Source organism: Aythya marila (assembly GCF_965140915.1).
Source record: "Aythya marila genome assembly, chromosome: 4".
Classification (NCBI taxonomy): Eukaryota; Metazoa; Chordata; class Aves; order Anseriformes; family Anatidae; genus Aythya; species Aythya marila.
The window spans coordinates 47,130,646-47,144,989 of NC_139045.1; the positions used below are offsets into that span (position 1 = coordinate 47,130,646).

Sequence of the window (14,344 nt, forward strand, 5' to 3'; positions counted from 1 at the left end):
ATTATTGCAAACTCAGTTGTCCACAGGCAATGAGACAGGCCTTCCAAAAACCCGTCACAGCGTACAAATGTGTGTGCTGATTTGTGTTTTGATTTGCCACTTGACTACTTAGGAATACTTGTGTAATTTTTCAGTGAGTTCTAGGGACTAGAAGTTAAAACAGAAGTATCAAAGCAAAAAGTCTGTTGAAATACCCTAACAAATGTTGCTGTATGAAAACAAGTCATAGGTGTCATGCCAAGAGTTATCTTAACAGTTGGCCTTTCTGAAACTTGAAGTCATGGTTCAGGTTTTGTAGCAGAAGCTTAAATATGTTCCAAGTTCCAGGAGAGTTTTCCCTACCTCTTTAGGAGACACTTATGTGGTTACAGAATATTTCTGCACTGTCGTCTTAGCTAGAGCTGCAACTCTGCTTATTCCTCTGCCTTTTGAACTCAGACACAACTCAGACACTACAAGGAAAAAAGAAAATTTACCTCATTACAAAGGAACCTGGATTGACAAAAAGCATCAGTTTTGGAAAAACGCAGCCCAAAAGAGACCTTAAGAATACATGGAAAATTGCTCAGCATGGGAGTAAAAGCTGTTAAGATGTAATTTTAGAAACCACAGCATTACCGCGGCTTAAGATACTCCTTTAAGTGCTGTAGCTTGTCTAGGGTGCTCTTTCTGTAACTGAAAGATGCTTTCATGTACAAGAGTGAAATGGATGGATTTCTATGACTTGTAGAAACTGGGTAGGGGTGTCAGTTCATTTCTTTCAGATTTTTTGGTATATTGATATTCAACTTTACTCTGTTCCCTTGACACATCACTTTTTTCAGCAATTATACATGCAGCCTGGAAATCATATATATGAATTTTGTATCCCTTTGGAGTCAGCAAAATTACACAAGCAGTAATTAAAAACACATTCTGGATTTCTAAACCTTAATGGAATTGTTAACTTTGTATATGTAGGTATTGTAGCTGTTTAAAAGATCTACCAGACATTACAGTGAGCTAATCAGCTCATGAAAGACTGGAAAACTACTGAGAATTCCCCACTTCTTTATAGTCTTGTGGGGCTAGACCTGATTTTTCTGCTTCAGAATCCTACCTAAACGTTTTCCTTGGACAAGCTTAATGTGTTCTAATTAACTACAACTAAACTACAGTGTCCTAGAGTAGGTTAGTCTCAGCTGCAGTGAATGACTGTGAATTAGATAATGGGAATGGCCTTTATAATGACTTTTGTGCTCCTTGCCATGAACATGGAGCAATGAAGGGAAGGTGTTTAACTGCAGCTGCTGAACGTTTCTTGCTCAAATTCACTAAGCCCTGCATCTGTAATAAGACGATTGTGAACACCTTGAGGCCACATACATTCTTCTAAAACAATGCGTAACTATGTCTAACTGACTGAAATTTCAAACCTTCCAATTGTATCAAGATTGACAAATTCTTCCCTTTACATTTTCAACCTCGTGTCTCTGTTTCATTCTGAGTGTATTTATGTGGTTCTGTAGAAGATTCTTGGTTCATGAACTAGAGTCACAAAGGGTTTAAAGGCCAAGAAAACTACCCCCATAAAATGCTTTATTATGCAAGGGCTCTAAGCTGGAAAACAAACAAAAAAAAAGACCATGCCATCCTACATTCAACTGTACAAGATTTGTGCTTTTTTGTTGTTGTTTGTGGATCGAAAGTAAGTATGTAATAGAAAATCATGGTGTTTTAGTGGTGTGGAACCTAACAATGTCTCTGTTAGGAATGCACTGCAATGAAGGGCATGATTTTGATTGTTGGCTTCTTAAAAGGCATCTCTAAAGTCAGAAGTTTTTTTTATAAAGAACTAAAGGCATAAATAGACATGTTTAAAAACAGCTCACTGTGCAGTTCTTTGCAAGAGAAGAGATGCTTGATCTGTGTCTATAAAAATAATAAAAATAAAAATCTTATTTTCATTTTTAAGAGAACATTACTAGCAATCTTCTATAGACTTTACTTCTTTAGAATGTTTGGAACATTCTCTTACTGTGTAATTATAATCGTGAGGAGTCAAATGTTCCTATTAAAGTCTAGCTAAAAATCATACCACTTTTCATATTATCCGATTGGTGGGACATAAATATTTTAAAAGAGCAAGAAATAGAGAAAACAATGGGGTGCCTATCCATAAATACTGCTGTAACAACCATCTTGTGTAACGAGTGCCTGTAAGATCTTTGCCTTAGAGCAGTCACCAGCAGACCAGGGCAGATGCAGATTTACAACGATTTTATTTACTATTCATTTTTTGCAAAGTAATAGAATTGAAAAGTTTCTGGAAAAGCATGTGGTTTGACAAAAAAAATGAAGATTTACGAAACCGTCATTCAATACCAAGGAAAAAAGGTAATGGGCAGGAGAAGTTACACAGAAGCATTTTATCTTCATATTTTCTCCTTGGGCAGCCTAGATGGGATTAAAAAAAAATAATAATATTATTTTGCAAAGCAGTAGCATTCTAGTAGCACTTCAACCTTCCATACGCTGTATGATTGTAGTTGGTTGACTACCCATTGAGAAAGCCAACATATGGTGGCTAAAGGGCAGCTAGATGCTCTTTATGAGTTGAAGTTAAATGGGTAGAAAGATGGGGAGACAGGGATGGGATTACCTGTTTTTTATATAAATGTTATTTCTTTTACCTACCGTGTCTTAAGCACCAATTCCTAATGTGGCTCTGCTCTGGACTATGAGATTAGCACCCTAGAAAAAGGAATTCAAACAGTTGTGAAAGAGAAACAAAGGGAACACAGTACGCAGTGCTTGTGCAAGAACTTCTATGAACTTCAACTTGTGTCTGTGTTATGGCTCAAAGGATAATTCTAATGGTACTTTCTAAGTTTAGGAGCTGTGTGTTCTTGTGTGCTGGGTGTCTTTCAATTTTGCGAAGGTAGAAAATAAACATTTAGAGTGAATTACAGACAGAATAATTCCTTCTAAGGTCTTCCTAATATATGTACCTATGCGATACTTTGGTTATAAATAATAAATATTTTTTTTTAAAAAAAAAGGATTCACTCAATAATGCAGATCCATTAATGCTTCACATGATAAAGAGATTGCTCTTTGGAAACTGACATTTCTACACCTTTCCTAGTGGCTGGTTTCCTAGTGAGTTCCCTGTTTCCTGTATGCTTATTTTTATTTTTAAAGGAGCTAGGAAATACCTCTTCGCCAAAGCATGTCTCGATATCTGACTGCTTGCAGCACTTGTCTACCATGGCAGTGAACCCATCAGCAATTGTCTTTATTTGTTCTTCTGTCATCTGGGGCTTGCGTTTAATGAGGTTGACGAGCAATCTGAAAACAAAGCACCAAGCCATAGTTAACGCTACCTGTTGTCATTTGTTTTGCCAATGCATAATATGTCATTCTATGCAGATACAGTTCATTTAAGAGGCTTTTTGTCATGTGTTAGAGGTCTTTGCCAAACTCCCTGTCTACCACCATCACTTGCTGGGTTTTTGTTATCCTGATTATTGGTGTGAAAGAACTTAGTGAAATGATCTGTATGCTGCGTTAACTGAGTAAATCCTAAGACTTGCACTGTCTGAGACAGTATATGAAACTGGTCACGTTTAGTTAAGACATTAATTTCATTTGAAGAAAGTAACTTATTGTGCCTCTTCCTAACTATGTGATGTAACATGCTGACAAGCTCAGTACAAATACATAGTTCCATCTGGTTTTCTCTGTCAGCAGTGAAGTCCCAGTCAGACAACAGATCAGGGTTTTTGTTAGCTTACTTCTGTCCCTGCTCAAGTGTTACGTTTTTGAGTTTATTCTCCAAGGAATTTCATTTAGCTTACTTCATCTGGCCTGTTGCCCGTTCTTCAGCAGGAGCACTGCACAATTTTTCATCGAAGTTGAACACCTCAGGATCAAACGGTGGAGGAACATATTTGGTATCTACTCCCATGGCACTGAAACATGGTCTCCTGTAAGCGTAGGAGTCACTGCAGCAGTGTGAAACATTGTCATTTATAGGTGAGGTCTCCTGTCTCCTGCACATATCCTGAATCACCATGCTCAGCTGGTGAGAGATAGATGGAAAAAAGTACAAACATGAGTTAAACCTTCTACAATAACAGAAGAAATGTGTGATGTTTGTGTCACTATAGCATAGCTGAAAGTGGAAGCTATCCAACCTAATCAGCTGCTCAGAAATGGCAGTTTTAGAATTTAAAATGAATGTGTGTTCCTGGAGTCAGATGTTTTTTAATCTGCTGATGGTATGACCATTAGACTATAATCAATAAGAACGGTTTTCTTTTAAGAGGCTCTTTTTCTAAACACAAGCTCCTAAAGACTCAATCATCTGACTTTTGCTTTCTGAAGGAGAGCAAAGCTGAGTTACAATTTTCACAAGCTGCCATCTGAGAGAGCTATTTAGGTCCTCATGTTCATTAAAAATGAATGGACTTCCAAGTCTGTTACGTTGCTAATTAGCTTGAGGGCTATGAAAAATCAGTGTTAGTTTACTATCCCACCAGATTTCCATGTTTCTGAGAACAGAAGAAATCTCTCAGAGGAATAAAAAGAATAAACAAATGTACTCACATAACCCTCAGAACAAGGTAGGCGTCTGTCTTCAGGAAGCTTGCAGCACTTGGTGCCAACGCCTGTCATTTTCTTTCCAATTTCAAGCAAGGTCTCAGTTGATACCTGAGGCATTTTCTTAGTGTAGCGGATCAGCAATCTGAAAAAATTGCATTAAAAATGACTGCTCACTTTTGAAGAATTCTCTGCTTAACTACACTAGTGAACTGAAAATAGAAGTCAAGTTCAAATGCATATTCCCAAAGCTGCCAGAATCATCATTTATGCTGGAGAATACTTATCAGAAAGTACTTACGCCTTGAGGAAGTCTGCCTCGCCATGGGTAGTGAGAAGATCACAGTTTGTCTTTACAACATCCTGAGTTTCTTTGATATGTTCATTCAGTTGATCTTGCTGCAAACAAGTTAAAATTTATCAGTAACAGAGCAGGACATTCTGGTCATGATCATGCAAATATACCTTATGGTCTCTTCTAAATCTTACTAGCTCTAAGATATCCATTTTGAAAGGCCAACTCTTTGCTTCTAGCCTAGCTGGAGTAAAGGGGACTTGATTCATAAATGAGCATTCAGTTCTAACAGAAATTCAGTAAAAAAAAAGCTGAGATGATTTCATATCTTTATCATGGGCTTTGCACTTCTTCATGTCCCATCAGAATATTAACTTCTTCTGGGATTAGTCTCTCAAAATGCTTTTTGTCTGCTCCTCAACTGAATTGCTTCATGATTGGTACCAACCAAGCATTCTAGTCACAAGTAAACAAAGCATTGCACCTACAGCATTTGCATAGCACTCAGCAGGGTTGTCAGTTTTGCAGCACTTTTCCAGGAGTGTTTCATATCCTTTAGCAATTCTCAGAATCAGCTGAGTGGAGAACTCAGGGTGTCTTCGTGAGTATTCATAAACAAACCTGAAAGACACACAAGCTGACAGCATTAGAGCTCCTGAATAACATGCTGCTTTCCTCATGCACCACACAGTAATTGACAGTGACAGTCCCTCAGATGAGATCAAGTAAGGTGGACAGTAAGTTTGAAATGTTCCCTGCTTTTTTTAGTAAAATGTTTTGGGTTTTGGCCATTCTTCTGACTGCCAACAGGGCAAATTTAAGAGGAACAAAATAGTTTCCCCAGGACAGAATGCTTCTCAAGCAGACAATGTATGTGGACCAGCACCAAAATAAATAAATAAATAAATAAATAAAGGCAATGACAAATTCAGCTTTGATAATAGCCACAAAGTGTGAATGAGAAACTAGGCCTGAAGTTACATCTGCCACATTGGACTTCTATGTGGTCCTCTCTTTCCTCCATACACACTTGAAATATCCAAGAGGATTTATTATTTTTTTTTTTCCAGTGATACAAAAGGCCATAGCCCAGAAACAAAAGCAGATCATTTACAGGACAAGCACACGTACTATTCGTACTACTTACTCTGACATGAATGCATCATGGCCTGCCTCAAAGCTTTTACAGACTTCCTTATCTTGGATGTATTTTTCAACTAGTGAAGGAAGATCTGCAGGTTTTTCATCAAATTCTGCTTCCATAATGCACTGGCTTCGTTCCACAATGGGCTTCTCACAGCAGTCTTTGATTTTACTTGAGAAAGACTCATGTTTAGAGCACATGTAGTTCACAAGCTCTGCCTGTAAAATTAAAATAAAGCTTCAGATAAGCTATGAAATAATAATTTAAAGATAGATCAATTCAACTCTTTTCTCTGTTTCAGACTTTTTTTTTTAATTCAGGTTACTTATTTACTTAGCGATTTCCTAAAGAAATGCTGTCTCCATACAAAAGGAAATAATCAGAGGTACTGGCATTTCCTGCACGTGTTAAGCAAGATGTTCACAGGCATGGGGGAGAATCAGCTTCCCTCCCTGATCTTGGAATCTTTGAGGAGACAAACTCTGGAAAGGCAGTTAAAACCACTGAGACTGTCACAAGGATGCCTGATTAATCTTTTCAGTCCTGTCACATGTCCAGCTCTGATAGAAAACAAAACATTAAAAACCGTAGTTTTATGAAGCCAAACCAGCACACCAGCTGCTTATAAGTATAAGAAGTATGTCTAAGTTCCAGCTGGGCAGGCAATATTTAAATACGGTTATTATTGCAGTTTTGCAAATCCTCCTATGCAAGCTGTCCTTTAGAATTAATTGGGACTACAGAAAAACTGGATTAATAGTGATTAAAATCACACAGCAGGATTGCAAAGAATTTCTTTCTGCCTCCACTTTCTTTTTCTTTGTTTACAAATGACTTAAATTGATCAAATGCCATCAAACAATCCCCCTCCCAGATGAACATTTTGATTTTGACCGCATACACACACTATATGTGTGTGTATATACATATGTATATATATATGTATGTGTATATATATGTGTGTGTGTGTGTGTGTGTGTGTATCAATAAAAACTCCTTGCCATCATGATCATGGTCCAAAACCTAGTTCCGGTAACAGTCAGCTGAGCTGACTGTAAGTTTTGAGTGGCTGAGAAACCTTCCAGCAGTGTTGAATAGAAGTTCCTAGGACTGTGAACTTCAGCAGGTATTCATGCTACTGAAATTTTTAATTTCCTACTGTTTTTCATGTATGTAAACATTTTTAAAGAATATTTAGCTTACCCTGTCATCCATGCACTCCACCATGTCCCCTTCACAGCACTCTTTGTAGACATCCTTAACATCATGGATAAGTTTTGAGATTTCTGCGAATGAAGCCTTGGGATATTTTTGACTCAGGAAAGCAAGTTTACTGGACAGAGAATAAGAAAAATACACTTGATTCAAAGCTCCATATGGAACAGAAAACTTGCAAATCACTAACACTTATGCTATACATCACTGATGACATTCATTCTTCTCACCTAACTTAAGGCTAAAAAAAAAGGCATTGACACCTGTACCTGCAATCCAATTCTCCTTTAAAATGAACGATAAGAAAGAAGTTTGGATTTTCTGATCTGAGGTGTATATATAAGAATCACACCCTAGAATTCCCTCTCTCAAATGACTGTAAAGCATCTCTGTATTAGCACAGACACAGTACAGGAATCAGAACAGGGCACAACTTTGGAAAACACATAGATTAAACACATTGGAATCTGGTTCTAGTGATCTCTCTCAGGTCTCTATATCTTGTGTATTGGTTCAAGGGATGGCTTCATTTCTTTGTGACTCACATGGATGATCTTTTTACTACTACTCACTATCCACTTGGAATACACAGGTTCCCCTCTGCATCCAGTCTTTATGCTGAAACCTGACCAGAACTAAATTCTACACTTGAAAAAATAGGCTGAGAGATCACTGCAGGTGTAGTCCAGAAAGACTGACCCACTAATCTCTATTGTGTTGGACAGTGTTCCTCAGCCAAAGTTACACTGGGAAGTACCGTGAGTACAGTTATCAAACTCAGCATATAGAAGTGAATTATGTGTGTTGATATTTTCCTCATGAGTAGTTGCAGGTTTAAGCCAACAAGCCTACTTTTTATAAAACACTGATTGGAACTTACTCTGCTTGGAAAATTCTATCTCCAAACTTCTTGAGGATTCCACAAGAATACTGCTGCTTCACACTTATTTTCTTGACTTTTTCTCTTATGGCAGTTTCCTGTAGTAATAGGATGCGCATTGTCACATTAAGCTAATTACATTTAACGGACTGAGCAGAAGGCAAATCTGAAAATCCCACTTCAGAAACAGTACAGGTTCTTGTCCAGTTAGCACTGATGTAAAGCCAAGCAAACTGAGAATTCCTTAGGCAGCCCTAAATCAGTTCCCAGTCCAGCATCTAACTTCTAGCCTACACGCTATGCCTTATGGCATAGTGCAATTCACCTAATGATAAGCTGCTCTTAAAACCAAATATTCAATTTCATTTAAACTCTGTGGCCCCAAAAGAGCGTAAGTTCTCTTCTAAAGCACCACAATGATCACATGGAAGTCATTGGAACTGAGTTTGGAGACAGAGAGAGAACTTGGCTCATGCCAAATAATCTTGAAAGTTAACTTAAAATCTAGGGTTCTATGTGGAAGTCATCTGATAGTGATCAAAGTCCTAGCACATGATTAATCTTGACCCTTCTTTACAAGTTCTTCATACAAAGAATTACATAGCCAGGAGCATTCCACCCACTTCTCACTCTTTCTCCTCCCTTTGCTCATGCAAGGAACTGGGGAGGAATAGGAGAGACCTCTCATGCACCTATCTGTTGGGTGTGGAAATTGAATGTTAGGGTGCCAAAAAAGATCTGTCTTCCCCTAGAGCCTCTTTGGTAGCATATCTTCTGGCTATGGTTCACCTTTATGTTGCAGACCAGCTACAGCGTTTTCAAGCAAAGTGAAAGATTTGCTTTACCTTGCCATCCAAGCAAGCACCGACATCACTCTCTTTACAACAGCTCTTAAGTGCGTGTTCATAATCAGCAGCCACACCAAGGATTGTAGGGGCATACAAGAAGGGGTTTCTTCTTGCAACAGAATAGATGAAACTATAAGAAAAAGGAAAACATAAGTTACATATTTCAATGACAACAGCAAATGGCCTCAAATGCCTTAAGGCTTTGCATTGTGATTTTGCATTGTGAAATATTTGAAAATTCTGAGTGTGAAAAACTAATCTGTGGCCATTTTCCCAGGATTTTATTGACATTTTTTATTCTCTTTATTGTTACCTTTCTTCATATCCTTTCTGATTAGAATGGGGTTAGTGGAGAGCTGGAGTAAGTAAATTACTACATTAATGTTGGAAAAACTGTGTTTTTTCTAATAATTTTTTTTTTGCAAAATGTCCCCAAAGATTTACAAAATGTGATCATTTAAGGCCCATTTTGAATGGAAAAGCCTGCTCCAGCATGGAATGAAAAGAATTTGATGAGAGCTTTGGATATTTAATCATTAAGCAGCTGTTTTATACATGCAGATAATTGATTGCATGCTTACAGCCTCTTCAAATGTCCTTACACACTCACTATGCCTTGGGGTTCGCTCAACTAAATATTTAAACAGTACAAAATTGCCATTTTTCTTACTGTCCCAGAAATGACACTCTGTTGTCCTCGTATTCCTTGCATATAACATCAGAAGCTGGTCTTTGGTACGGCTGAACGAAGTCTGGTTGGGGAATTTTAAATGACAGGAAACACTCATTTCTTTCAGGATCAGATTTAGCACAGCAGTCAGCCATTGCACCGTATGAGTCACGGAGTTTTTCTACTTGGCAGATTTCATCCAGGAAAATGGAGGGCTATAAGGGACACGATGAGTTAAAATTATTGTTAGAAAGATACTGTTGTATAGGTAGTGTAATGTACTTTCTATCTATCTGTAAGAGAAAGCCCAAACTCAAAAGTAAGTAAAATTTTACCAGGGAAGATTTAGACCATAAATCAGAATAATCCATTGCTTTCAACACAATTTCATAGTTTTATTTTATGTCGTCCAATATCAAAAATTACAATGCCCTACTAAAAAAAAAATTATAAGTTAAAATACTCCATGCCAGTCAGTGGTCTCCTTTTACTTGTAATCTGACTAAAGTGAATTCTCAGATGAATTGAAGCAGGATTTGGTGTTCTATTTGATGATCAGCTTGGGAAGCCTTTAGGGAGAACTAATATAGTCATGTAATTTGGTTTGAATGTGAGAACTGGCAAGAACACAAGCACCTAAATTTCTCAGGGGCCTGGCTGAACCTGCTAGGCATCCAGGGATCTTATGTACCTGTAAACATCTTAGGATACCTGATCTGAGCAGGTTGTTGTTGTTGTTTGTTTGTTTTTTAACTTTTTACCTTGAATTATGACAGGTATCTTTTTCAAGTCACCCTGTATGAAAACCCACACACTATGGCTGCTTAAATTCCTACAGTTAGACCTGTATTTTGCAGACAGGGTACTTGTACTAATGGTAACATTTATTTATGGACAACACTATACTTAATGTACTGAAGTCTGCTTTTGGGGCTCCAATATATAACTCCACCCATCATTGTGGCACTTCTGAAAGGCAGAGTTTCAGAACCTGACAAAAACAAGTTCTCTGTTTCAACATAAAAATCTGAACCTTGACTGATGACAAGTATAAATCCTCAATGAGGATGATTCTGGTAGCTGCATAGAATGAGAAGAAACATAATACCAAAGGATTTGCTACCTACCAGTGATTTTGAGCACTCGGGAGCATCTTCATTGGCCACACACTTTTGTGCCAGATCTACAACATCCTTCACAAGCTTAGACAGTCCATCATAAGAACACCTCTGGAGATACTGGGCAAATGTGATCATGGCACTGAAACAGAAAGCAAATTTTGCTATATGGAGATAAGGAACACAAGATTCAAAATTACTTGTTCAAACAATATGCACAAATACTTAAATAGAGTACTACAAAGATCATTAATACTGGATCCCATATTCTTGCTCTTCTCACCTCCTTAAATGATAGACTAGAATTAACATGGAAAAGATTGATTTGAATTTTCTGCCACTTTAACCAGTACATTCCTAACTACCATAAACTAAGCTGCTTTTGCCATTGTTACAGATGATGGTCTTCACAGTGTCTTCTTCCAGAAATAATTATGTTCTTATAAGGGCCTTCTGCCATTCCCAAAACCCATTTCAAAAGGAAATCATTGAATTGTCTCAGAAAACTTGCTAGAAGGTTGTGGGTTTTTTTGGTAATGTCTTAGTCCAGAATAACTTCTCTCCACCCAAAGGTTATCAAAACTGTATTATTTACATGTATTTTCTTTTCACATGAGGAACACAGGTTTCCTCATAATGCAAGGAGTTGTGCTCTCAGAGAGCAAGAAAGTCATCATGACTTTTGCAGCTCTTATAGCACCTGTAAGCTTTGCATACTAACAGTAAGAAGGCTAATTCAATGCAATGGTTTGATGAGACCCATGCACCCTTCATGAGCTCATACAGTGTTTAAGTTTCCCTTTTTAATTCAATATCAATAGAGATGGAAAACAATCAGAACATGTAAGCAGAACATTTACTTACACTGCTTTAAATGTCTCCTCCTTCAAATCATTGTAGCGGTGGGCAATCTCACTCTTGTGATCTATGGGAAAAAAAATAAAAGAACAGTGATGTTCATTTGCTGTGCTAGACCCCCTTGAAGAATACATTCTGGGCACCTCAGGCCAGATTTCAGAAGTGTGCATCATTAAACCAGCTCTTGCACATATCATTATTTTGGAACAGACCAAGCTAATGCTGAGTGCTTCCCATCTTTGGGTATACCATCCTGTGTAATCTGCACAGCTATTCCAGGTATGTCATTCTAAAGGTTTCTTCAGGCCATCTAGAATTCTTTGTTGTCTTAGATGACCATTTGTCTGCAAATACTTAATTCTTATGCATGCCTATCTTTCTGAAGGCACTCAAGTGTGTATTTTTTTTTATTTTAATATAATATTCACCTTTGTAATTATATTCAAAATGACTGCTGTGACTTCCTATTAGTGGTTAGCACATGCACTTTACATAACCAACATGATCATATCTAATCTACAAATAAAGAAATGCAGCTGCAGTTTGATTAGACTAAGCATTCGTAGATTTTTCCTTCTTCAAAGACAAAATTCTGAACTGGGCAGACATGTATGATTTTTTCACTGAATGCATACCATCTGAGCTCATCACGAGCAGGAAAACAGATGAGACCCTTCACTTGGTCCTGATAGTAATAAACCTAGATTGTGGTTATAGCTTGTTTGTGGTAAGAAGACTCCCACAAGATTTTCCAAACAGATACTGAGGCAGGTGGCCACAGTAACGATCAACATCTGTTCATGTAATTCATTCATGGTACAAAGTGACACGTCACCAAACCTACTTGCTCAGTTAAGTGGTTGTCTGGAGTATTCTACCCATCTCCTCAAGATTTCTTAATTCAGTTTCTTTTCAAGTCAATCGCTTTTTTTTTTTTTTTTTTTTTTTTTTTCCCCCTCTTTGGATCAGGCTTACGAGATTTGTTCACGAAATTGCATTGCAGTCATTAAGTCAATATAGCAAAGACGATAAGGGCAATTAATTAATCCCTTCTTACCTGCATCTCGAGCAACTCTTTGCAGATTCCTGGATGTTGCTGAACTAAAGAGGAAAATAAATGAAATTAATGTTACCCACTTCATGGTTGCAGATTATGATGTGGGCTAAATTATTCAGAAATGCTAGGAAGATTGAAGGGAAAGCATTTTCTTATATACCTCTTTACTACCTGTTTCTGTAAAATATTAACCATAGAGCTGGCATTTGGAGATTTCCATTTGGTCTGAAGAAGATTACAAAACTTGCAATGTCCTTGCCAAAAATGAATTTGATATTATTTGTTCGTTATGTTTTACACTGGACCTTTCTGTCCTGAAAAGGTTGAACCTTCCAGCATCCAAACAGATAAAGTTTTGCGTAAATTTCCTTATCAAATTACAAACAAGGAGTTCAAGGCATCAGATCAAAATGTCATCGTCTAATCCTATAGCCGTGCTTCTTCTTTGCTACTATTTGCTCAAAAGTGCAGCAAGTTGGTACTGTACAGTAATAATTCACCTAGATAGGACTGAGTTCACATACTCATTTTAAATTACAGAGTTTTAATTTTAAATCCCCTTACAAAGATGAGATGGCAGTCTCCTTAGGACAGGCTACATGCTTTCAGTCCTCCAGGGACAGAAACAAATTGAATGTTTAAGAAGGAAATATTGGTTTCTCTCACCTAGGAATGGCACAAGGCACACAGGTGAATCTAGCCTTTCATTTGGAATAAAATTTCCATATTGGTAAAATATAATGATTAGTGCAAAGGTACCAGTAAACAGCATCTCCAATTTTAATTGGCTTCTGAATTCTTGAAGAAACAGAGAGTAAAAGTTTGAAACCAAGGAATCTGAATCTCACGATATATGTAGCTCCAGGGTGGAACAATTTCATGTGGACAATAAATCTGTTAGTAAGTTGGAAATGACAATTTTACTCTGTGTAAGACTTCACCTCACCCCAGATTTCTGGACATAGGCTTAAGGTAACAAAAGGAGGGCTGCTAAAACAGCAAAAGGGCTGTTTGAGCACCTGATTTGGTAGATCCCATTCTGGTTTTCTGGGGTACTGCTACTCATCAGGATCCACAAAATTGCCAAACACATCTGTAAACATTTGTAAGAGCTGTCACTTGATAATTTTTCCAATGAATTTTCATTTACCCTGACATCCTTCAAAGACTATTCTCTTCACTATGCACTGCTCTCCTCTTTGAAAGGTTTCTGTTAATTAGTCAGTAATTAAGGAGATCGGGTACAGGAAGAATTGTGACATTTGCATGGAGTGCCTGGGCATGGTATAAAGCTTAAACTATTTTTCCAGAATATTCAGTAAGAAGCTTCAAAAAATATCAAGCATAAGGCTTGATCCCTACTGAGTGCAAAGTGATGCAGTTCCACAGCAGGAAATTGTATAATGTACACCAGCTGATTTCAACTTTTTTTTTAGCATTGGGAGCTGGGGAAGAGTACACAAGAGAGCTGAACTCCTCTATATCATTCACTCTGAATAGTTTCAGCAGCCAGAAATAAATGGTTACACCGTTGACATTTTAGTCTGTCCCTCAGTCTCTTTAATACAGAATGTAAGGAAATATTCTTATCTATTGCAGATAATTATTTAAGTTTTCATTACCAAAAGCTGGATAAATTTCCTCTGGAGGAGACACTCATTAGCTTGAAAGAAGT

General features: G+C 37.5%; 1 protein-coding gene across 1 annotated transcript; it reads right to left on the reverse strand.

Moving 5' to 3' along the window:
• Positions 1-2,242: 2,242 nt before the first annotated feature.
• LOC309877628 (albumin) lies at positions 2,243-12,808 on the reverse strand. Its single transcript, XM_082759174.1, has 15 exons — positions 12,670-12,808; positions 11,619-11,679; positions 10,764-10,896; positions 9,637-9,851; positions 8,964-9,096; positions 8,119-8,216; positions 7,227-7,356; positions 6,027-6,241; positions 5,368-5,500; positions 4,886-4,983; positions 4,591-4,729; positions 3,840-4,063; positions 3,198-3,330; positions 2,677-2,733; positions 2,243-2,436 (listed from the first exon to the last, which is right to left on the reverse strand). The coding sequence occupies exons 1-14, from the start codon at positions 12,752-12,754 to the stop codon at positions 2,683-2,685; spliced, it is 1,848 nt and encodes a 615-aa protein (XP_082615300.1). The 5' UTR covers positions 12,755-12,808; the 3' UTR covers positions 2,243-2,436; positions 2,677-2,682.
• Between the last annotated feature and the right edge of the window lie 1,536 nt (positions 12,809-14,344).